The 25,407-nt window shown below is 40.4% G+C and overlaps 1 protein-coding gene across 1 annotated transcript in view; it reads right to left on the bottom strand.

Moving 5' to 3' along the window:
• Topaz1 (testis and ovary specific PAZ domain containing 1) overlaps positions 1 to 22,481 on the bottom strand; it is a 52,886-nt gene extending 30,405 nt beyond the window's left edge. The window contains exons 1-6 of the mRNA XM_021207947.2: positions 22,114 to 22,481; positions 19,039 to 21,472; positions 11,764 to 11,828; positions 10,539 to 10,663; positions 5,154 to 5,218; positions 791 to 927 (exon numbers count right to left, since the gene is read on the bottom strand). Coding sequence (XP_021063606.1) covers positions 791 to 927; positions 5,154 to 5,218; positions 10,539 to 10,663; positions 11,764 to 11,828; positions 19,039 to 21,472; positions 22,114 to 22,330 — 3,043 coding nt within the window. The 5' untranslated portion in view covers positions 22,331 to 22,481. The remainder of the gene's footprint in view (positions 1 to 790; positions 928 to 5,153; positions 5,219 to 10,538; positions 10,664 to 11,763; positions 11,829 to 19,038; positions 21,473 to 22,113) is intronic.
• Between the last annotated feature and the right edge of the window lie 2,926 nt (positions 22,482 to 25,407).

Below are 25,407 nucleotides of genomic sequence, written 5' to 3'. Positions count from 1 at the left end.
TTTCTTTCTTTCTTTCTTTCTTTCTTTCTTTCTTTCTTTCTTTCTCTTCCTTCCTTCCTTCCTTCCTTTCTCCCTCTCTCCCTCCCTCCCTCCTTCTCTCTCTCTCCCTCCCCCCTCCCTTGAGACTGAGTCTCTCTTCTACATAGCCCTGGCTATTCTGGAACTTGCTTTGTAGACCAGGCTGGATCAGGATGGACCAGGATCACAGAGATCCACCTACCTCTGCCTCCTACATGCTGGAGCAATGTGCTACCATATGTGCTATCAGGTCCTTATGTTCCTGAGGCAAGCACTTACCCACTGAGCCATCTCCTCAGCTCAAGTATTTTTATTTCAATTATTTATATTTTACCTCTGTAGCATCTGGATATAATCTGGAACAGGCTGAAGGTATGCTGCATATAACTTTACAGCAGTTTAAATTATGAAAGTTAGAAGGATTTGAATAAAACACACAACCACCGTGGGCTTGCTGCACATGCCTGTAACACTCGGTAGCATGAAGTGAGTACTGGGAAGTTTCACAAAGAATGAGATGTGTGCCGTATAAAGAAACTTCTAAACCCATTCTAAACAGAGCTCATTATGTTTAGAGAATTAGAGAATTGTGCATTATGAAAAATAAAATAAATCCTAAACATATACAAATGTAATTAGTTAAAATATGAATATTTTAGGTAATTCACATAATACCACTGTCATATAGATACAGATGTTTTTATTTTAGTAGCAATATCTTCTGTGAAAGTCCTTCAAGTTGACAAGAACTTAATAAGAAAACAGGCATTACCATTTATCCAGGATGTTGACACTACATCTTGATGACTGCTTAGATTCACAGAAAGTGCTGATGAGCATAGAGGGTTGGGGCCCAGTGTTGCTAACTGACACTCAGTAGCCACAGACTCCACATTTCTAGAATCTTTGCTGTATGAACAGAAAAACCGAATCAGAGTGTCAACGAGACTCAAGTAATCAGAAATATAACCTACTGCTATGCATGTACTGTGTACTATTCTATACATGGTATATCATGATTCAGTAATATTTCCAATGGAGTCCTCCTATCTTCTTCAAATTTTAGTTTACTTAGTAATTTATGGGAGGGGCGCACATACCATAGTGAGCTCATGGAAATGAGAGGATAACTTTATGATAAAGTTGGGTCACTCCTTCCATTTCATGTGGATTCTGGTCAGGCTTGTAAAGTAAACACTCTTACCTGCTGAGCCATCTTGCCAGTCCAAGGTCCTGCCTTCTTAATGTAAGACCGACACTTGCTGAATGGCTGGGGTAGGGGAGGAATAGTATTTTATGGGTTGGTGTACGTGTTCTCCATGGGCTCATGGGTTTGGATACTTGGTTCACAGCTGATGAAGCTATGAAACCTTTAGGAGGTAGGGGATAGAAGTGAGTGGCTATGCGACAGGCCTTGAGGGCTATTTAGCCTGAGCTTTCTGCTTCCTGACCTACTGAGACACCATGAATCCCTGCCAGCATTCATTTGCCATGAACTGTGCCATATTTCTCCTAGCATAGTACATCATTTCAAACCATGAGCCAGAGCTAACCCTCTTTCCCTCAAGCTGCTGCTGACACTTTTTGTCACAGTAACAAATCAATGAGTACTGAGTAGTGCATTACACCACAGCAACTCCAGTGTAGGACAAAGGGAGTAGAAAGATCATGAGTTTGAGGACAGTGTGAGCTATTAGCAAGATCTTGTCTCAAGAGTAAAACCAAAGATCCAACACCCTAAAACACACATACACACACACGTACATATGAGAGAGAGAGAGAGAGAGAGAGAGAGAGAGAGAGAGAGAGAGACTATAGCAACTGCCCAAACCTCCACAACTACCACACCACCACAACAAAAGCCAAACATTTTGTGACAGAATATAACTATCCTGTCCTATCCTCATTATACTGACCTTGAACTCCTAGGTCAAGTCACCTCCTATCTCAGCTTCCTGAGACTGGGAACTTTAGGAATATACCACTGGGCTTGATGGGAAATATTTTTATCATACCTGATAAAAGGTTCAAGGAATAATCAAAGTATGTATTCTAAAGACAAAAGCACATCTACTTACTCTCCACAGAATGAGGTCAGTGCATCAGAGCAAAACCCCCTTTCACAGCTCATGGTTTAATACCCAGGATAAACCATAGTGCTAAAATATAAATGGAAAGCTCCAAGAAAAATTCCTAGATTTAGGAATTGTTTTAAATTATATCCTGTATATCCTATTATTATATACAGGTAGAGTAGGATGACATCTGGCTGTCCTGCTTCATACTATAAGGAATATGAAGTGTCTATCCTCCTATCAATGAGGCTAGACACTGGTCAGTTGCTTACCCACATTGGTACAAGGCCAATTGTCATTGTGTTACACTGCTTGTATTCAAGGAATCCTCCAGTAACCACCCAACTCTACCCTACTATGGCCGCTGTTGTTTTACCCCATCTCTTCATTTAAGCATGAAGTCTGTCTTCTTACATAATTATGAGATGTGACAGAACAGGCCAGTATCAGAATCATAACACATTGTTATAACAACTCTATTACTGTTGTTTTCTTACTATACCTAAGATACAGAATGTATGTATAAGAGAAAGCGTACCATGCCATAGGGTTTGATACTATATGAAGTTCTAGGTGTCTACATGGTCTTGGAACTATCCTCTATGAATAAAGAGGGTTACTATATAAATTCCTTTTCTGGATAAGTAAATATAATAAACCTATACACATTTGAGAGTTTTCCATGAACAGAACCATGAAAACATTACCAGGCTGATAGTATAAACAACCTTATCTTCACTTTAGATATAATATGCTATATAGCAAACTTCATTAAAATGAGTCTGAAAGTTACTTATGTAGAAAAATAATTTGATGTCTAAAAGGTACAAAATAATTGACTTTTTAAGACAAAGATACCAATATTCAGATACTATAATCTTGTAACCTTAGAAACAATTATAACAAGCTTTTTCACTGGATTTATCTTGGAGGTGGGGGAAGTTGTTGCAGAGGAGAAAAACCAGTAAGAAGCAGGGATTATAGTTATAACAGCTGAAATTTAGCAGCACTAAAAAAATTTAAAAATTAAAAAAATTCTTGTCTCCTTTATTTGTGATATCACTGATACATATAATCAACATTCTTTCCTAGTAAAACAGACAGAAGCAGCGGTAGAAAGACAAGCTGAAGGATGATGACTGGATGAGATATAATGACTCTTGCAGTAAAGCCCAGCTGATCATAAGACTTCTGACTGTAGCAACACTACCTCAATTTGTAAGGAAAATGTTTTCCTAAAGAAAACTTAGTTTTCAGTGTTTGTTCTTTTTTTGTTGTTGTTTAAAGATTTTATTTATTATGAGTATACTGTAGCTGTTTTCAGACACACCAGAAGAGGGTGTCAGATCCCATTACAGATGGTTGTGAGCCACCATGTGGTTGCTGGGAATTGAACTCAGGACATTTGGAAGAGCAGTCAGTGCTCTTAACCACTGAGCCATCTCTCCAGCCCCTCAATGTTTGTACTTGTTGGAGATATGCAATGGCTATTGTGGTGGTCTGAATAAAAGTGGCCCATAGGCTTTTAGGAAGTGCCACTACTAGGAGGTATGGCCCTGGGGGAGTAGATGTGGCCTTGGGGGAGTAGGTGTGGTCTTGTTGGAGGAAGTGTGTCACTGGGAATGAGCTTTGAGGTTTCAGAAACTCAAGCCAGGTCCAGTGGCTCACTCACTCTTCTTGCTGCCTATGGATTCAGATGTAGAACTCTCAGTTCCTTCACCAGCACCATGTCTGCCCGCACACTGCTATGTTTCCTGCCATGTTGATAATGGACTAAACCTCTGAACTGTAAGACAGCTCCAATTAAATATTTTCCTTTATAAGAATCTTCTCTTCCCTGGGCATGGTGGAGCACGCCTTTAGTCCCAGCACTCGGGAGGCAGAGGCAGGCAGATTTCTGAGTTCGAGGCCAGCCTGGTCTACAGAGTGAGCTCCAGGACACCCAGGGCTACACAGAGAAACCCTGTCTTGAAAAAAAAAAGAATCTTCTCTTCAAAACAATAGAAACCTTAACTATGACAGCTAAGAAGCACACTTGGTTTCCATAGGATCTCTTACTTGCTTTGCTCCTTAACCTTAGTTCTTACCTCTGAGCTCCCATCAGGGTGACTTCTTACTGAACAGACTGATGGTGGGCCTTAACTTTGGAATTTCTGGTTCAGAAGGTCTGAGTAGGACCTAGGACTGCATTTCTGACAAGTTCTCATGTGCTATTGCTGCTCTGAGGATACACATGTGAAAATCTTAACCTGAACAAAACTGGACTAGAGCACATTTACTTTCTGACTTGGGTGTGCCTTGTCAAAGCAGCTAAATGAGGGTGGAAGATGGTTTAGATGACAAATAAATAGGGCAGTTTCCTATGTTATAGTAAGTGTATTCTCTTAGTACTAACCATTTCAGATATTATGACCCTCATGGAGTCATACATCCTTTTCTATTGAATTTATCATGATTTTAAAACATTTTAATTTTAAGTGTGTGTGTGTGTGTGTGTGTGTGTGTGTGAAGATGCCCTCATAAGCCAGGAGAGGGCATCAGATCCCTTACAGTTGGAGTCACAGACGGTTGTAATCCACCCAGTGTGAGTATTGGAGACTGAACAGCGACACCTATCTCTACCTCTAACGACTCAAAAGCTTACTGCCAGAGGCTGAAGAGACTGCTCAGCAGGTAAAGAGCCTGCTGTGCAAGCGTGAGAACTAGAGTGCACAAATGCTGGGGTAAATGTGTAAAAACAGGTTGGGAAGTGGGGCAGGGACTCAGCAGAGCAAGCTGCTTAGCCAGAAAAATCTTGTCGGAGAGCCTTGAGCTCAAGTGAAAGACCCCATCTCTCTCTATAAGGTATAGAAGTGTTGAGACAGATATCTAACATTGACTTCTGGTTCACACATGCACATCCATCCATGCATACAAACCCACACATGTGCAACTACACAATGAAAACATGTAAACACATACACACACCCATGCAAAGAATAAAAGTAAAAATGACCCCATTTTACTACCAGCTTTAAAGTGACTTAAATTACCTTTACATTTAAAAATTATATCACAGACCTTTTGCAAACTTCATGAGTACTCTCTTGTTCTTCCATAATGGTTGCCTTGTCTGAACTTATGCACTGTAAAGAGATTATGGGTAAGGAAGTAGAAGTGAAGGAAGTAGAAGTGAATACTTCTATTAAACATTTAAACCATGAGGCCTCCCAGATTTACTAGAAACATGTGGTATACAAAATAACAATTAGATGGCCTGAAGACAGTTTTACTCTACACAGTTTAAAATGCTCAACATCGACTTAAAATGTTCTCCTGCTGCTGGGCACACTGGCATATACCTACAATCTCAGAAATGGAGGCAAGTGGATCACTAGCTGTGGTGCAGGGCCATCCTTAGGGATTTACTGAGTTTGAGGGCAGCTTAGGTTAGATGAGACCTTGTCTCAGACAGACAGACAGAAGAACAACACTGAATACATGTAACATTTACAAGTAGAAGGTACTAGAGTATGGCTCAGTGTTAAACCACATGTGCCGCAAACATGAGGCCCTCTATTCAGTTTCACAAAACAAAACAAAGCACCAGGTGGAAAGATGCGTCACGTTCCCAGATAAAAATGGCGATAATAAAACGCTAATTCTCCAGAAAGTTTTACACACTGAGAGTTATTTTCAGCTTGAGTGTGAAGCATCTTAGAATATATGAAAGGGAATCAAAATGCTTTAAGTTTATAACACATCTTAGTATGTTTTAGAGCAAGCTTTCCTACTGCTTATGTTTTCCCAATGATCGACAGCATGCTAAAGAAGCATGCACCAAGTATCAATGGGAAAGAAAGAGTTTAGTTTTACACATACTATTTAAGATGTTAATACAGGGCTGCAGTTAAATGCACTAGCTGTTCTTCCAGAAAACCTAGTCAATTCCCAGTATCCACATGCCAGCTCACGACCTTCTGTAACTCCAGTTCTATCGAATCCAATACTCATTTCTATTATCCACAGGAACCAGGAATGTACATGGTTTACAGATATATATGCAGGTGAAAGACTCATACACACATGAAAAAAATTTTTGTTGTTGTTATGGTTGTTGTTTTGAGACAGGGTTTCTCTGTGTAGTCCTGGCTGTCCTGGAATTCATTCTGTAGGCCTCAAACTCATAGATTCACCTGCCTCTGCCTACTGAGTGCTGGGATTAAAGGTGTGAACCATCACCACCTGGCTGAGTTTTTTTTTAAACAATATATTAAAGATAGCATTTGAAATTTCTGAGGAAATGCTTCAATAAATAGTAGAACCAGCTAGTTAAGTGTATAGAAAATAAGAATGATGTCAACTCACTGTAAAGCCAAATATCTTTCAGGTTCCTTTAAGACTAATAGATATAAAAAAACAAATTCTGAAAGTAGCTCTAAGGTCAGGAACTTGAAAGTACCAGAAAAAAAAAACCCAGAAAATATTTCAAGGTATAGTAGAAGATAAGGACTTTATAGGACTCCAATATACACCAGCTGAAATTCCAGAAAAACAGGCCAAGATCATAAATAGAAAAAGGACAATGTTTTTCTAAAATGCTGAAAAATGCTTAACTAGACTCAAAAGAAATGCAAATTAAAACTAAAAAAAAACTTGTAAAAATAAGCAGATGGACAAGTTTAAGCACTTAATTAGTTGATGCGTATGGGAAGAAAACAGTATTCTCAGTAATACTGTGGGAAGGATAGTTAACAGTAATCTCTACATTGACAACCTGACAATCTAACTCTAGGAATTAGTTAAAAATGCTTTTACATAAGCAGGACACTGTATGCTCAAGGATGCATAGTGCAATTAATATTTAGACTGCAAAAGAGACTAAATGTCCATCAATATTGCTACTTGTACAAGCACAGCCATAGCAGTCGCACAGCTGTAAGAACATGGCATCTCTATGTACACTAAAAGAGAATATTCTCCCCTACACAATTGCCTTACTGACACAAACAAGCAGAAGACAGAGTTTAGGGCAAAGTCAGAGATTGAAAAGTAAAGCTGAGAGCCATGGAAAGAGGCACTCCAAGACATGAGGTCATCATACCTGGTAAACTTCGCTCTAACCTGGCTGCCTTTAAACCACACTGCAGCAGCTCAGTTGCTGATGGCTCCCTTCTCTGCTCATGCTTTCAGTCAATCTTTTCACAGGTTAGAAGCATACCTGGGAGGAGTCCTGCCCCAAGCTCCTTCTGCACTCCTTGACTCATTTTGGATCATCTCTTTCTCTTTAAAATGGCTTCTAACATTGCATTTCTCATCCTATCTCCTTCAACTGTGCTTTTGTATTTCTTTTTACCCTGGTCTCTCTTTCTCACTGTAGATCTTCATAAGGACGATCACTAATAGCCCCACAACAGGGTCAACATTTGGCTGTTGTAAATCTCCTCTGCCAATGCCATTAATTCACTGGAAAAATTTTAGGACAAGGGCCAAAAGCAGGCACATGCTTTGCCAAAATACCACAAGAATGATCTCTAGGCCATTTACTAGGATTCTTCCTTTCTAAAGCCTTTTGATCTGGGCCCTCACAGCTCACACTGTCCTCAGAACCACTGTCATCCATGTTCAAACTTGATGGGCCAGTGAGCCCCACTTCACATCAACTGCTTTTCTAGTCCAAAGTCCCAGAGTCTTTCCTATTTCTCCAAACATGAGAGACATGGTCAAGCCTTTTACATCATACTCCACTCCTGGAATCAACTTTTGTCTTAGTCACTGTTCTATTGCTAGGAAAAGACACCATGACCAAAGCAACTCTTATAAAAAGAAAGCATTTAACCGGGAACTTGCTTACAATTTCAGAAGGTTAGTTCATTATCATCATGGCAGGAATGGTGGCATGTAGGTGTGGGGCTGAGAGCTTATATTATCCTGATCCACAGGTAGGCAGGCAGGAAGATGGGGGTGGGGGGGAGAGAGAGGGAGAGAGAGAGAGGAATAGAGGGGGGGGAGGGGGGGAGGAGAAAGAGAGAGAGAGAGAGAGAGAGAGAGAGAGAGAGAGAGAGAGAGAGAGAGAGAGAGAGAGACTGGGCCTCATAGGCTTTGAAAACCTCCAAACCCACTCCTAGCCACACGTCTTCTCCAAACGAGTCCACACCCATTCCAACAAGGCCACACCTTCTAATCTTCCCAACAGTTCACTACCTGGGGTTTAAGCTTTCAACTATATGGGTCTATGAGCCATTTCATTCAAACCACAACACATACCTATGAGGTGGACATTCCCAACCGTCTAGCTAAGACTAAAAATTCTAAACAAAGATTTCAACTGTCTCTTATTGCAGGGAAATAAGGTGGCAGCTACTACACAGCTCAGCAAATACAACCCACTTATCCCAAAGAAATGAAAAGTTAGGTACACATAAAACCAGGGATGTCTGTAGCCAGCAACTTTATTTGTAATATCTCAAACTGAAAGCCATTCAGATGTCCATCAGCAAATGAATAGCTTACCAACTGTGGAACACCTATACTGTGGAACACTACTAAGGAGCAAAATATCAAATTACTGGTGTATCAAACAAGTTGAATAAATAACCCTCAATTGAGGTGATTACAAATTATATGATTTCATCTGTGTAACATCCTTGAAATGATAAAACTGTAGAAATGGAAACAGTGTTTGTTAAGGGCTAGGGAGGACTGGGGGCAGGAAGGAAGTAGGACTAGCTGTAAGGGATTAATATGAAGGACAGTTTTGGTGAGAAGGATGCTCTGTAGCTCAATGTATTATTGCAAATGGACAAAGGCAGGGGCTTCCTGAATAGGACTCCAAGTTGCCATACCATGCTACAGTTCTGCAGCATGATCACAGGGAGAAATAAAGGGCACATTCTATGTATTTTCTTAGCACTGATCGTAGGTCCACAATTTTTTTTAAAGGTGGGATGTGTGACTTGGTAGTGCTAAATATATTAATCATTAAATTAAATCACTGGCCTCAGCTATAACTTTAAGAAACTATAAAAGAGGCCAGGCCATGGTATAAGAGGGCAAGGTCAGAAACAGGTCTGTTAGGGGGCTACTGCAATCATTTGTATAGTATACAATATAGACTATTGTCTACATATAGTATATAATATAGACCAGTGTGTTATTGATGGGGTGGTAAAGAACAGACCATTTCTAGACATCATGTGAAGGTAAAACCTTATAGTTTATATATGGGGTGAGGATAAAACGTTAAGAAAGCTAAAATTTTGAGACTGAATAACTGAGAAAAAATGGTGGTATCATTAACACAGATGAGGGTTGTGATGGAAGCTGGTTTGTACTGGCAGGGAAATGTGTAACTGAGGGCTTTTTGTTTTTAGCTGTGTTAAATTGTAAATGCCTAATTGGACATCCAAGTGAGCAAGCAGGTGATGAGACAAAGGTCTGTAGTTTGGAGGAGTCTGAGCTACAAATAGAAATGTGAGGGAGTTAGCACATATATTTATGGAATACACTCAGATGGGACAATGCAAAAGAGCACATCTAGGCAGGGAGACTAGAAAAAAAAAAAAACTTCACCAACCTCGAATCTGGGAAGCGGCAGACAAAAGCAGAGTAAACCACATGAAGAAAAAGCCGCAAAGACAGCGGGAGATGAAATGAAGATAAAGACACAGTGGGGGGTCACTGGAGAGGTGATGCCCTGAACCAGAAGAGAAGCTGGAGTTCTAGAAGGTTCAGGTAGGTGGTATAATGTATTGATGGGAACTTACAATGTTCTTTTCCACTTACTTCAGTTCCTCAGTGAAGTAGCAAACAAGGTTGCTAGCTGTGCAGACGAATGAAGAGCAATTCAAGGGGAAAGAGTTTGAAATAGTTGCTTAGGAATCAATTATATTGTTAAAAAAGTGGAGGGGGCATCAGAGAATCACCAACATTATCAGGCAGAACTTTTCTCTTTTTTGCAGGGCTGGGAATGAACTCAGGGCCTTGCAAATGCTTGGCTAACACTTTGCCATAGAACTTCATGTCCAGCCCTGGGCAGAAAATTTAAACAAAGAGTCTGATATCAAATATTTTCCCCTTATTAGGTACAAGCAGTGTGTTCCAACATCAAGTTAAGTTTACCTACAATTCCTGTTGCTTCTATATCTGTGGACACATAACTGATGCTCACAGTCAAGGACCATAGCTGCTACCATATTCAACACTTTCAGGGAAGATTTTGTAAGCTTATGGTAACTTTAAGATATGAAAAAGTTCATATAATTACATAGCACATTCTACTTCTCAGGCATCCCTATTTATATTGTGTTTACATAGACCACCAAGACACCTGTCAGCTGACCAATGATTTGGTACTCCTCAGTAAGGAGAATTTACCTGTCCCCTCACAGCACGGTTGCAACGGGGGTGTATGTATTAATATTACCTAAGGCCAAGATGTGGGTCACACAAAAGCTTCTGTTGTACCTTTGTGTCTGAGTCTGAAGCTCGCACTTGTTCACTGAGGCCTTCTAGGTTTCCACTTACAACAGTCTCCTCAGTGGCTTCTAAGGAGATGGCTGCCCCTTTAGGATCATGCTGAGGCTCCTTTGCTGAAGAGAAACAACATTCAACCACACAAACTTTAAACAAAACAGCCAAAGACTGTTCCATAAATTCCCAGAATTCAGAAGTATTCAAGTCCTAATTAGTGACAAATACCAAGTCAGAACTTCAGCAAATTATGTAATTTCCTGGTTACTACCGAAATAATTGCACTATATGGTATAAAAAGACTTGACAATGTGATATGTAAGAACCTCTCTCATGTCCCAGCCATTTAAAAATATTTTTGTTGGTGCATGCCTTTAATATTATCACTTGGAGGCAAAAGCTCTGTGAATTCCAGGCCAGTCAGGATTACATAGTGGGGCCTCATCTCAAGCTTGCTCATTTGCTCACTCACTTGCTCACTCAACCCTGACATACATACATACATACATACATACATACATACATACATACATACATTTAATTTATGAAACAGGGTTTCACTATGTAACTCAGCTCTGGCTGGTCTGGAACTCACTCTGTAGACCAGGCTGGCCTTAAACCCACAGAGATCCACCTGCCTCTGGCTCCTGAGTGCTGAGAGTAAAGGCATACACACCACACCTGGCACACATTTAGGTTTTATTTTGTGCGCTTGCAGTCATGGTGCAGCTGTGGAAATCAGATGGCAACTTGCAAGGCCAGGCAAGCACATATCTTCACCTACTAATCCATCTTGCTGCTTCTAAAAATAGTTTTAAAACTTGAAAGTCAAAGTAAAAAGTTAAGTTCAACATTGTTGCTTGGGCATCTAAAATTATGATTAGCTGTTAGTTATGACTTTTAATGACTGTTTAAGAATGATAAAGTTAAAACATATTAATTCAATTTCAAAATAAGTCTGGAAGATTCCAGAGGTCAACTAGCTATTTTGTAGAGAATGCATAACAAAGTTATACATTGAATAACTAAAATAGAACATATCTCAAAATATGATTTGCCAACTTATCAGTTAAAATGGAAGAAAACTGACAAACTCTGTGACATTTGTTTAGCAAATGCTAAGCAAAAAGCTTCCCATTCCAATGAATTCAGTGAGTGGGCCTGAATATAGATATACAGATATTTCAATACTGAATATTCTTCAAGTATCAAATTTTACCTGCTGACAAGGAAGGACAGATCTTCAGTTTCAGTAATCCAGGGTCCAGCAACGCAACTTCTTTACTATAAAGCAAACAGAACTCAAACACTGTGCCAGATTCCAGCACAACTACTCAATCATGAAGCAGTGTGTAACATTTGCTTCTGAGGTTGGCTAAGCCACCAGGTTCTCCAGGACAAAAGAATGACTGCAGTGGGGTTCAGAGCCCAGCACATCTGTCCTGGGTTCTCACTGGGCAAAAGCGTACTGCCATGGCTAGAGTGCTATCCTGACTGTGCCACTCAGAAGAACCTAACAAATAGACTAGGCATTTGGAAAACTGTAAAGGAATGGGTGGGACAAAGGGGGTATAGGGGAAAGAGGAGAGGGAGAAAGCCTGCGTCTGGCCAGAGTTTCTCTGTGCTCTGGGCAGGCAGATGTGGGAGGGCTGCTGGATGCTTTTTACTTGGCCCCGGGTAGGCATCTAAGCCACTGACCCCACTTGGCGGGGGTGGTGGTGGTAGTGGTGGTGGTGGATGGGGCAGCCCCTGATACCAGGGGCCCTGGAGTGACACCCTCAGCCCCCGGGATATGGGAGAGAGGGCAGAGGGAGAGAGGTTCCCACGCAAGCAAGAGTCCTAGGTCTGGTCTGTGGCTGGAGCACAGGAGAGAGCACCATCTTCCATTGGGAGATTAGAAAAGGCTCATTAGGAGAAAGCCTATCCTATTGTCCAGGCACAGAGGGCCTTGATGAACAGAGACAGTCTATGGTTTTAGAGCTTTATTATAGAAAGGCAGGGAGAAAGGAGAGAAGGTGGAAAGAGGGAGAGAGAGACCGGCCATGGCCAAGAGGAGAGAAGGGGGAAAAGGAGAGAGAGAAGAAAGGCTAGAATAAGAGGGAGAGATCAAGAGGGAGAGAGAGAGTAAGAGAGTGAGAGGAGAGGATGAGGAGAGCATGAGAGGATGAGGAGAGAGTGAGGTGAGACCTAACAGCCCCTCTTATGGTGGGCTGTTATCTTGTGGTTGCTAGGTAACTGGGGAGGAGTGTAGCCTCCCCAGAGTGTAGTGAAGGTCAGAAGCTTGGGACATTGTCTACGTGACTACTAGTCACATGCTTCTCTTGTGGAGGCTGTGGGGATCTTTGACAGGAGCCAGGGATCCAGAAGACATGAGGGAATGGCTACTGTCCCATGTAGGTGGGAATTACCACCACCTGGTACCGAGGTTCCATACCTCAGCTCAACTGGAGATCAGACTGTCTGTGAATAGCCCATTGCCCCCCAGGACTGCACCATGCAAAAGTGCTTAGCATCTATGCTCAGGCATGTGCATACACAACTTGTTCCTAGTGTAAAAACATGACAGTTTGCCAAGTGATTTAATCCCAGCACTTGGGAGGCAAAGGCAGGCGGATCTTTGTGAATCTGAGGCCAGCCTGGTCTACAAAATGAGTTCCATGACAGTCAGAGCTACACAGAAAAAGCCTGTTTTGTTTTTTTAAAAAACAAACAAACAAAACTAAACCAACCAACCAAACAACAACAAAAACCCAAGAAAGGGTTTGTTTGTTTGTTTGTTTGTTTGCCTGTTTGTTACTGTTCCTAAGTAAAGCTTGTAATCTGGAGGTCAGAGTTGGACTGCTCTGGGTTCCTGTTTGTTCTAAACTTTTTTCATCTAATCACACCAAATATAAGAGTAACACTTGTTTATGAGGCTACTGTGAGGCTTAAATGACATATTCTTCCATCTAAGGCTTAATGAATGAAAAAAACACATGTGGTAGACACTCAAAGACATATGGACAAACACTTCCATTTTTAAAATTCAGATAAGCCTACTACATGAAAGCATATAAAATAAGCCCATTTTACCCTCTAATACCTCAGTTGTGAAAAAAGGAGACCATAGACCCATCAAGTGCCTTAAAAGTGACTCTATCTGAAAGTTAGTGAGGTACACTAAACAGTCAATGGCAGGATTGATTTCTAGTTCAGAATATATTAAATGAGTTCAGGAGTATTAACTGGGCTCTTATCACAACAATCTAGAAGACAGTTGACTAGTAAGAGTGAGAATGAAGATAAAGAGTCACAAGATAGGAAACAGAATGCGGGAGATTACATAATTCAATAAAGGACTAAGTGATGTTTCCACAGTTTCTACTTACCCATTTATGATGAAAAAGTATAACATAAACAAAAACAAAAAAACAAAAAACAAAACTAGGCCTTTAGGCCCAGGCTTGAGAATGTGACCTTTGTGACTCAATGCTCCAAGGCACGTTAATCATGAAACAGATAGTGACATTCCTTCACCCACCCGCTTCCTGGGTTCAGGGAGTGTTCAAAAGAAGGTCACCCTGACAGTTCATGGAACCAGCTATGCAAATGTGCTATTGTTAGAGGCTCATAGAAACTGTCTTGAGAAATAACCTGCACAATTCCCAGGTATTCCTTGTGACTCTTGTGACTTCTACTCCCTCTACTGGTATTTTTGGTATTTTCTAACAATGCCCTCCCCACCCCCTTGAGTTGTGGTTTCTTCCTTTAAATATTCCCTTACCCAGCTACTCCTCTAACCCTGCATGGTGTACGACTGTGGGCCCCAGAGCATGCCTGGAATAAAAGTCCTCTTGCGGTTCCTATCAAGACTGTTTCTCGTGAGTGATTTGGGGTGTTGCCTCTCCTGAGTCAGACCGTGAGGGAGTCCTCACGTTGTGGGTCTTTCAATGGAAGGTACAGCAAGTATACAGTGTAGTGAGAATTTTGTTTTCTTTAAAAAAACCACAAAAATATTATAAGCATGTGCTTTTGTTTTAATCCCAGGTATGGGGACTTGGGGCTGCTTCAAATTGTTAACAGCAGCTTGATATATTTTGCCTCGTGCTTTAGTAGGGGCAGGAGATGTGCTTTTCTTTTCTTTAAAACTTATTTTTATTTATGTTTGTGCGTATGTCTGTCCTTTGTGGCCAGGTGTCTGCAGAAGCTAGACAAGGACATCTGATACCTTGATCAAGAGCTACAGGTGGTTGTAAGCTGGTGTGTGGGGGTGCTGGGAACCGATGTATGTGTGTTAGCAACTGAATCTAGATTCTCTAGATGAGAAACTAGGACTATTAACTGTTGGGCTATCTACAGCCCACAGACCTTTATTTTCTATGTGTGGTCCTAGATATCTCCCTCCTAGAAGTTTGTATCCATTAATCAGCTCCAGAATCTATTATGGTTCCTTATGGATTTAAGCTGATTCCCTACTCACAGGATCAGCATTGGTTCTATATTATAGAACTCAAATTTTCATTATCTAACTTATCAATCTCAACATCACACTATCCACTCATTAAACCTTGTTTCCCAGCATTCTTCAATGTTGGTTTGCCTTACAAAAGAACCACTGTCTCCATTTATACACACACACACACACACACACACACACACACACACAATGTAGTCTGTACAGAAATAGCCTGAAATATTCTCATATAGAAACTGAAAAAGTATTATTTGATATGTGTGGGCATGTGCCTATGCATGAACATATAAAGCTAGAGGGAGATGTCACTGAACTTGGAGGTTACTGGGTTTTGGCTAGGTTGGCTGGCTAGAAAGTTCCAGAGATCCTCCTGTCTCCACCACCTGTGTTGCAGCCAGAGGTACTCATTTCCTAGCTTTTTCCATGTAGATACTAGGGATCCCAACTCGGGTGGGTGTCACTCTTACCCACTGAGCTATCTTCCTGGACTCCCAAAACTGAAATTTTAAGTCCCCCTTCTTTCCCTCACTATATGAAGTACAGAGTTTCCCCTCTACATGAGGTGCTGGGTTTATAAAGATAAAGAAAACATGGACATTTCCTACTCTTGAGAAGTCCTGTGGTAAAGCAGGAGAAAGAGAAATGAGCAACACTTGACAAAGCAGTGTCCTAACAAGTAGCTCAGGTGCTCTGCAAATATGCAGGGCTTCCTAACTGACTGCTCTAAGTGACTGAGGAAAAGCTTTCATAACTTTTCCTAACAATCATGCTCACATCTACCTTTCCCTTTGTGTCAACAAATGCCCTTTCTCCTACCAAGCCTGAAACAATCTAGAATTTATGGACCAATAATTTTGTTCTTGCAGGATGCCTTATTCCTGCTAATTCCTACTTCTCTGTTTTTCTTAGTATTTAGAACTTGTTTCAGCCACTTTCAATTCCTTCCATTCCTAGCAACACAAAAACTCCTCCAAATGTCAGTCTTAAAATCCCATCTTAGGGCACCAACCATCAACTAACATTTTAACATATAATACATGTGCTAGTACAGATTAACCATCCTGTATTATCACAAATATCCTCAAATCATTTCCAATTACTGTTCAAAAGTTTTACCAATTTTAACCATTATAACCATTTGCAAGTTCATCAATGCAGGCTTTGGTAAATTAATTCTCATATGCATTTAATGCTTTGGATTTTAATATGAACATCCTTCACTGCCAAAAATAATCAACCTATCACAATATAAACCTCTTACCAAATACCCCAACCAGGTATGAGAATACTAACCGCCCAATCAGTAGGTCTGCTCAGGCTTGTGCCTCTTGCTTTACCAATAAGAGGCAGTTCAGAGTATGACTCTCATAGCAGGAAAAGAAGCACATGAGTTAGTAATTGAAAGGAAAAAAGGAACAGAGCTGAAACCTATAGCCATAGTTTAAGCACTGTTTACTTCTAGAACTTAACCTTCTGTGCAACCACTGGCAGATCCTCTGGCTATGGTAGCTTTTCTTTCTCTTTTAAGGCTTAATTTAGCACTGTAGATGAATGGAAAACATATGTTCAGAACAAAAATAAAATTATTAAGCAACTGAAGAAAATAAGTTTATTTAATAACTGAAAATTTAGAAGCAGATATGAAAGGCAAAGAGTGAATAAAGTGTAATTGGTACTCTTTATCTGAGGATAAATCAAGTCTAAAGAAATTAGAAAAGTTACCAGAGAAAAATTTTGAGGGTTAAGGTATGCCTCAGTAATAGAATGTTTGCCTAGCATATGAATACCCTAGCACCATACCCACAAATCAAATAAACAAAAGAAAATGTCCTACACTTTAGTTTAAAAAATCTCCATCTCCCAGACATCAAAGATACTTGCTATTTTATGTGTATGGGTGTTTTGCCTACCTGTATTATTTGTGTACTATATGCATGCCTAGAAGACCCAAAGAAGGTTTTGGATGTTCCAGAACTGGAGATACAGATGGCTACAAGTTACCATATGACTCTGGGTATCAAACTTGAGTCCTCTAGAAGAGTAGCCAGTTCTCTTAACTGCTGAGCTACCTGTGCAACCTCAAGATGTTATTTTTAAATGTAGGATTTATTTTATTTTTCCTTTGTATTCTTCAAATGAATCATGGAATAACATGTTTTCAAAAGGTCTTTAATAATTCCCTCTTACTGTACCCTGTTATGGGTAGACTGTGAAGTGTTACTTCAAAGGCTTGTGTGGCCAAAGATAGGGCCCCAGGTGGATCTAATCATCAAGAAGCAACTAGGTGATGAGGATTAACCCTGACCAATGGGTTAATCCACTGACGGACTCAGTGTTATTGGGAGGTGGTAGAAAGTTTGGAAGTGGATCTTGGCTGGAGGAGGAAAGTCATCAGGGTGTGTACCCTTGGGGTCTATACCTTTTGTGTGTGAGCACATGTGAGAATTCCACAGGTCAATGCTGGTGTTTTCTTCAGTGTCTTCTTAAGCTCTCTCTCTACCTTATTTTCTGATGTAAGGTCTCTTATTGAACCTGGAGCTCACCACTTCATCGAGACTGGCTAGCCAGTGAACTCCATGGGTTACCCTGTCTCTGCACTTTCAGTGTGTGCATGATAGACATGTACACTTTTTTTTCTACTTTGTTTTGTTTTAATGTGGCTGCAAGTGATTCAAACTCAGGTCCTCATGCTTATATGATAAGCACTTTACCCTTTGAGTCATCTTCTCAGTTCCCTTGAGGTTGGTATCATGTCCTGAACTACTCTCTCTGCTTCGTGGCTATCAAAAGGTAAGCTATGGTCTCTTCAGGCTCAAAACTACAAATTTAAATCTCTGAAACTTTTTTTTAAATGTGTTTCTCTCAGGCATTTGTCACAACAGTGAGAATGTCAACACAAGCCCTTGCTTCTTATCCATGCTACGCTAAAATACTTCCCATTTGTTCTCTGATTCAGGTCTCACAGTTCTGATAGAAATTCTTTTTCTTTTAACAGATAATATTAAATTTGTGTACAAAATTACACAGCTCTTCATTGGTAAATTAAATTATGAAATGTAAGACAGGCTATAAAGGTAAAGATCTTAAACATTAGTTTTAGAATTTAGATAAGACTAGGCTCAAGTTCAGTCTCCTTTACTAGCAGTGTGACCTTGGACAAATGACAGTTTATTATCATTATTCTCATCTCTAAAATGGGCATATTTTAGAGTCAACTCTTTATATAGTAAAGTAGTGAAAATTCAATTTGCTGAGAAGTTTCAAGTTCCCAAAGCACTAAGAATATTGGAAGAGTACAGTATCCAAAAAGCAGTTATAAATACTAGAGATTTAAGCTATGTGTCACTGAATCTTTGAGGAAAGTGTGATCATGTTTACTTTTTCATCTATTCATGAAACATTCCAGTGTTTAAACAAAATATGCAAATACAAACCAGAGCTTAAGGAATTATATAAATGTAGTCAAATGTGCTATTACACAGATTCTGTACCAACCAGAATAGGCCATGCTCCTGAGCACAAAGGTTATTACTAGTCACAATGAAGTTGCTTCAAGGAAATGACTGCTATCAGGACAATGATGATTTAATGTGATTATCTTAGAAATCAAGTGGAAAACACACTATTTTCTTCTGATAATTAATTTAACTTTTGAGTCTACTTGCAAGTCTTATTTCAAATAAATTTCAAGGCTTCTCTGTTCCCTGAAAGGCGATTAAAAAAAAAAAATCTAACAAGAAATCCACAGAAAATGGGCTAATTCATCAGTAAAACTGGCTAAAATGAGCTCATATACATATTTCTAATGAAAATAAACTCAACTGATGAAGAAGTCACTTTATAAATTACTTCTATTTTAAAAGCTAATCTGCTTTATATGTTTCAAGAAATATTTATCTTTAACTTTATCATAACATTTCTAGGAATTAGCAATAATTTGCTGTATTTAATAAATAACTATTAAAAATGGTGTGTCAACACCAAAGAGTGCTGTAGAACCCAACAATCCTCTGACCCAAAGGCGTTCTTGAACATGCATACCTCATATCACCTGGTTCTTTTTTCCCTGGAAGGTGCATGTGCTTAAAATCTGCTGGTGGTCTGTCTTCAGACACTCCGGGCTCCTGGCTTATCTGAGAGACTTCTGAAGCAAAGGGGAGAGCCCCCTCACTGGAGACTCCAAAGAGCTCTGGATCATCTTGGATTACATCAAGCAAGAGGACATCATCTTCATATGCTTTAAGAATATCTGGAAACCCCAATTTGAGTTCTGAAATGCTTTTAGTCATTTTTCTACCACTAATTTCAGAGGAAATTGGCACAAATGCTTCTTGTTTCTTAGAGCAGAAGGATCTTTGATCAATATACCCAAGATCACAAGAAAATGTATTATTTTCAATTTTCATAGAAATAGACTCCTCATTTGAAATAATATTTCCTGGTTCAGAGATGTGATTACATGCTTTATTATCATAACCTTTCTTTGTAAAGCTTGGAGAAGTACAGGAATTCTTATTGTAGAATGAATGAGAACTAGCTTGCCCTGGAGTTATACAACTATGTATATTCAAAGACTGCGGTCCTGAAGTTGTACAGATATTTTCCTTATTCCTATTTTGTTTTGCCTCTACTCCAGATAAACTGTCAAGTAGCTCTAGGGGACTATAAGCTTCTCTCTCAGATGACCTGGCACTTACTTCTCCTCTTTTTCCTGCCTTGTTCTTTAGTAAAGGGATTTTAAAATTAGTCAGCCGTCCTGTGTTTAATATTTTAACCAAGTCCGGAGCTACAAGTGTTTGCTTAGTAATACAAGCTTTTCGACGAACAGTTTTATTTGCACAGTTATTTGTTTCCTGGCTCTCTTGGGATGCAACTGTTAAATTAAGTTTTGATAAAGTCCCTTTCCTTTTCTTATTTCCTGTTAAGTTTTGAGTTATATTACTTAACTGGGTGTCTTCAGTTGCATTAGAAACTACTTCTGCCCCATTTCTGCTGGGTTCCTCTAACTTTGTCTTTTTATCATGGGATATAGCTTCCTTTATATCCATCAAAGTAGGTTCTACTGAAGAAACTGAAGACAAACAACTTAAATCAGAATCATACATTTCTTTTCTTGAGAACTCAGTGGTTCTTTCTATTAAGGATGGTTGTAACAGTTTGGAGTCAGATAAGTGAATCTGGTTCATTTGGTGTATTATAGAATCATTTTGCCTAACATTTTCCAGTGACCCCAGAAGCGAGTAATTTAAATCTGACAAGGAAGTCTTTTTCCAACACTGAGCAGATATTCTAGCACAAGAATAAAAAGGCCAAACTCTTTTACCAGTCATTGGTATTGTTCTGCGACAGCTAACCTTTGACTCTTCAGTTTCACTTCTCAGATCTCCCCGTGGAGATCTCTTTTCCATATGATAGCTATCACTCAGTGATTTCACTGTAGAGCTTATCATCGATTTGTTATATTTTTCTGGCTCCATACTTTTGCATCCTAAGGACTCTGAAGCATTTTTTATATCCTCTTTCAAGCTTGACTCAAGGGTTTTCTGAAGCACAGCATTTATGTGATGCCTAGAATTTGTTTTCCCCACTGTTTTGGGGAGACACAAATAGTCCATCGGAGGGAGTGTATTATGGTTTATTTTTCTTAAAGCTTTTAGAAAACTTTTTTTAGGTTCTAAGGTCTCGGCTTCTTTCCCTTTCATACCCATTCGGTTTTCTTGTAACACCAACGCAGAATTGTTACATACATTAGACAAAGTAAGATTAATAATTTTTTCTTCTTTTTCAGACAACTTCATTTTTTTCCTGTGTTTTCTCCCAGTGTTGTTCTCCTCTACTGAGTATTTGTTTTTTTCACTTTGAAGGCAAGAAGTCAAGCCATTGCTTTTATTTTGGTATAAATGACTTTCTTCAAGCAGTAACTTACTGGCTATTATACGTTTTTCAGTTTTTAAGAGCTTAGTAGTAGTTTTTGTATCATCTTTCTCTGCAAGATTCCTAAGGTTTTCTTTCTTTAACTTCAAAGAGTTCTCTGCAGTATGTAGACATACGTCATGAGGTTCATCCTCAAAGTTGTTTTCATTATTACAATCTTCAGAATGGAGGGAACTGTAATCATGCGATTCAAAACTGCAATTTTTTTCTATTCCAGATGATAAGCTGTTACAAGAATATTTTGGTGTATTCTTGAAGAGGTCATCTTGGAATTCAACTTTAATATTTTGTGTTGCCTCATTTTTAGTTATTTCAAAAGGTGGATTTTCTAAACTTTTACATTTTTTAATTCGAATTCTTCTTTTAATACTTTCTCCCAATTCTTCCTTATCCAAAGACTGTAAGAAAGCCATATTTTGAAATTCACTGCACTCCACTGTTTGCAAAGACTCCGAACTGGTTATTGATGTCTTTCTTACCAGGTCAGTCCCTGGCTGTGGAACATCACTTGGGACTTCAGTAATTTTTCCATTCTCTTTGGCTGATCAAAACAAGAAAACACACCAGAAGACATTTTTACACTGGGCAGAAAGAAGCATTATCAGTTAACAGAAAAATCTGTGAAGCCATCTATTTGCACAAACCGATTTTCATATTAAGTATTAAAAAATTTAAATAGGGTTCATTGCATAACACAGGCTGACCTCGAACTTGAGATTCTCCTGCTTCAGCCTCCTACCTGGCAGATTATGGGTGTGAATCGCCTTGGCCAGCTTTAAGATCTAATTAAGAACTAGAAATAAACCTCTATAAATTCTAAAACAGCAGAAAAACCTTTTTAGCATCATTTACTCTAGTTAAAACAAACCACTAGTATTAATTCCTTCAACAGTAATTATAATGATTGGGCTCCTAAATGGGCATACACTTGTTAAAAAAAATCCTTCCCATCTCACCTCTCCTCACTGGTAAATACCACACAAATACAACTAAAGGTTAGTAGTAGAGCAAAGACGGAGGCAGCTGAGGAAAAAAAGGCTTGGGGGTTGGGGTGACCACCAGCTTCCTTACTGCGTCTTCTGGGATGAGAGAGGGTTCCGCCTCCTTCACTGCTCTAGGAGACAAGGGTCCCCTGTTCCCTGACCCCTCTGCTCGCTACCTTCCAGGACGCGGATGTCTCACCCAACTTGTCACCTTCTGTCTCTTCTCTCCCAGAAGCCTGGGTCACCATCTTCCGCTTCTGCCTGCTCTCCTCCTCGTGCCCCCTGGCCTCCAGGCTGCAGCCTCTACCCTCGCCTGGCTCTGGCGGCAAGGGAAGGCCTCGCTTCCTCAGGCCTCTGGTGGTACCTTTGCGCCCTGGCTCCGTGGTGGGGTCTGGGGGCGTCGCTGGCGGCCGCATCCGCCCACGGCCGCCCACTCAGCCTCTCTGGGAAGCCTAGACGCCCCAGAGCAGCTGCTCCCCCTGCAGGACACAGGCTACTGCCCACCCCGGCCTGGCCTGGCCTGGCCTGGCTTCTGACCCTGTACCCGACACAACAGGAAGCGGAAGTGGGTGGGCTGGGCTCGGCTGGGGGCAACTGGCTGAGGGCCTCGCGGTCCGCCCGTCCACATGCTCCCTCGAAGAGCCCTGGCTGCACCCGGAGGTGACAGGGTTTCACCTCAGCCAGAGCCTCACCACACAGGTTTGTGGTGGTCACCCTTCTCCAGATCTGGACTTCTGGAGGTCCTGTTTCAGCACCCTGACAATGGTTGTCTACCAGTGGCTTCTAACTGCCTCTGACACTCCTGGGAGCCCACTGTCGCTTACTTCTCAATACAGTCGTCACGTTATCCAGGTACCCCAGCTGCTGACATGCAAAATACCATTTAATTCTGTAAAAGGTTGCTTCTCCCGGTGTTGGTGGACAGGCTTCTAGATGTTTTTCTGGATTCCTTGCATGTTGATTTACCGAATCTACTTGGTTCTATTTTCAGTGTTTGTTACTGAAAATAACAAAACACTTTCCCGTTACTGCGGCTCTGGCCCTCAGACTTTGACCTACAACATCATGCTTCTAATTTTATTGATGTCTCCATCCTTGTATTAGTCCAGTCAAGTTTGACCAGCTTGCCTCTCCATTGAAAGAGGATCCTGGTATATGCCCCATCTTGACCCTTCACAAACCTCCTTTGCTTAAAGATTGGAATGGAGTTTAACCTCCTTGTGTGTTATTTTGGATCCTGTCTACTGTGTCCGTTTGTGAATATTTAATCAGTACTGACCATGTAGAAGGAAAGTGTTCTGTGGAAAAGGTTGTGGGTCTGGTGGTCATTCAGAGATTCACCAGTCTGATTCAGGTTTTAGTTTTAGTAAATTAGAGGATTCTTTATTTAAAAAGAGACTGGCCAGGACCAGAATTCCCTAGGCAAGGTCCCAGTTATTGTTAATCTAAGGGTTATAAAGGCAAAACCCATAAACTAGTAGTTTTGGGATCTAAATTAACTCATATCCTATCTGGGTTCAGGCAAGGCTTGCTTTTCTAACAGGCATCCCAGGTGTCTCAGATATCCAAATAAGCAAGCATTTGATACAAAACTGGGCCTTAGCAGTTTAGCCTGTTCAATCTTGTGACCCATTACCTTGTAGAATAGCTGAGAGAGTAAAATATTTTGCAACAATCAGTAATTTTCTTTCTTTTAAGAACAGCCCAACTGTACCAGGAAGTAGTCCATTTTCAGGTCAGCTCACAGGTAGGAGCAACTTCCTCGTTGCTTATGGTTTTACAAGCCTAGCACAGTAAATATTTCTCCTAAACAATGTTCTGTCACCATTACAGAACAATGTTACCATTACAGGTAACTTCTAATCATTGCCAATTCATTGAGCTTTGTTGTTTTGAGACGGGCCTGGAACTTACTGTGTAGCTTAGGTTGGCTTTGAACTTTCACGATTCTCCTGCCTGACTCCCAAGTGCTGGAACTGCAGGCCTGAGCCACCACAGGGAGCTAATGGGAGCTTTTACTTTCTTTTTTGTTGGGGTCTCCCACCTCCACTAACCACTCTCCCTCTAAACATTATATTGCGCCCCCTACAGACGCACAGAATTGCTACTGAGAAGACCTCCCCAGATCTCCCAGAATGCAGCGTCGTCAGACCGCCTAGGATCCTTGGACCCACCAACGTCGTCTCTGCCCACTCGCTCGGACAGCCCACGATCGCTCAGACCCGTCTACCATATACTCATCTCCGCTCATGATCGGACCGCGTGGCAGTTTCAAGAGGGACTCAAGGGCAGGCTGGGAACCTTTACTTGTATTTAAGAAAGTCCGATTATTAAACGAAAATGCTCTGATCAGCGCAAATCGACAGGGCATTCATTTTCCTTTCACAGCCCTATCCTCTTTCAGGATGTTCAAGCTCTTCAGTACGAACCCAGTCCAAAGAGTTTGTGCGCACGCAGAAACGCACACTTTTTTGTTTTTCCCTTTCAAACAGCTATATAAGTGATAAGCAACAGAAACTCAAAATAATAGTCTATACACATGCAAATTCTTTCTAATAGTTTAATCGATTTCCCATACTATTGCAAAGAAATTAGTTTTCATTTACACTTAAATTGTTTCATAAACATTTCAATACTCACGATCCATGACTGTATTTGTTCTTCTTACTGAACTTATAGTTAAAAAGTGAACCTGATAAGAGAAATAGACTTCTTAACACTTATCCACATCTAAGGCTCTAGCCTATCTATGCACTAGTTCTTAAAATGATTCCTGTTTGTGTGACTGGCAAACTACAAGTCACCCCTCTTTGACAATCAACCTTGCAGAAAAGCTTTCTGTTACCCTGGTCATTACGTTTGGAGGGATAAGAAGTTCCCTTTGGCCATTAACATACCACTTATTATTATTATTATTATTATTATTATTATTATTATTATTATTTTAAGTGTATTGATGTTTTTGTCTGTCTGTCTGTTTCGGTACCACGTAGTGGTTTGAATAAGAATGGCCTTCATAGGTTCATATATTTGAATGCTCTGTTATCAGAGAGTAACACCACTTGAGAAGGATTAGGGGATATGGTGGTGGTGAAGTAGGTGTGGCCTTGTTGGAGGAAGTGTGTCACTGAGGATGGGCTTTGAGGTTTCAGAAGACCATACCAAGCCCAGAGTCTCTCTTTCTTCCTGCTGTCTGCAGACTTAGATGTAGAACTCTTAGCTCTTTCTCCAGAACCTGTTCTGCCTGGATGCTGCCATGCTCTCTGCCATGATAACAACAGATTAAATCTCTGAAACTGTAAACCAACTCCAATTAAATGCTTTCCACTATAAGAGTTGCCGTGGTTATGGGTATTTTGTTCCTTATTCTAAGAAGAAATGAAGTATCCACATGACGGTCTTCCTTCTTGGTTTTCTTGTGTTTTGCAAAATGTATCTTGGGTATTCTAAGTTTCTGGGCTAATATCCGCTTATCAGTGAGTGCATATCTAGT

Source organism: Mus pahari, chromosome 10 (assembly GCF_900095145.1).
Source record: "Mus pahari chromosome 10, PAHARI_EIJ_v1.1, whole genome shotgun sequence".
Classification (NCBI taxonomy): Eukaryota; Metazoa; Chordata; class Mammalia; order Rodentia; family Muridae; genus Mus; species Mus pahari.
The sequence above is the reverse complement of the archived record's forward strand: the minus strand, read 5'-3'. Positions and strand labels throughout refer to the sequence as shown.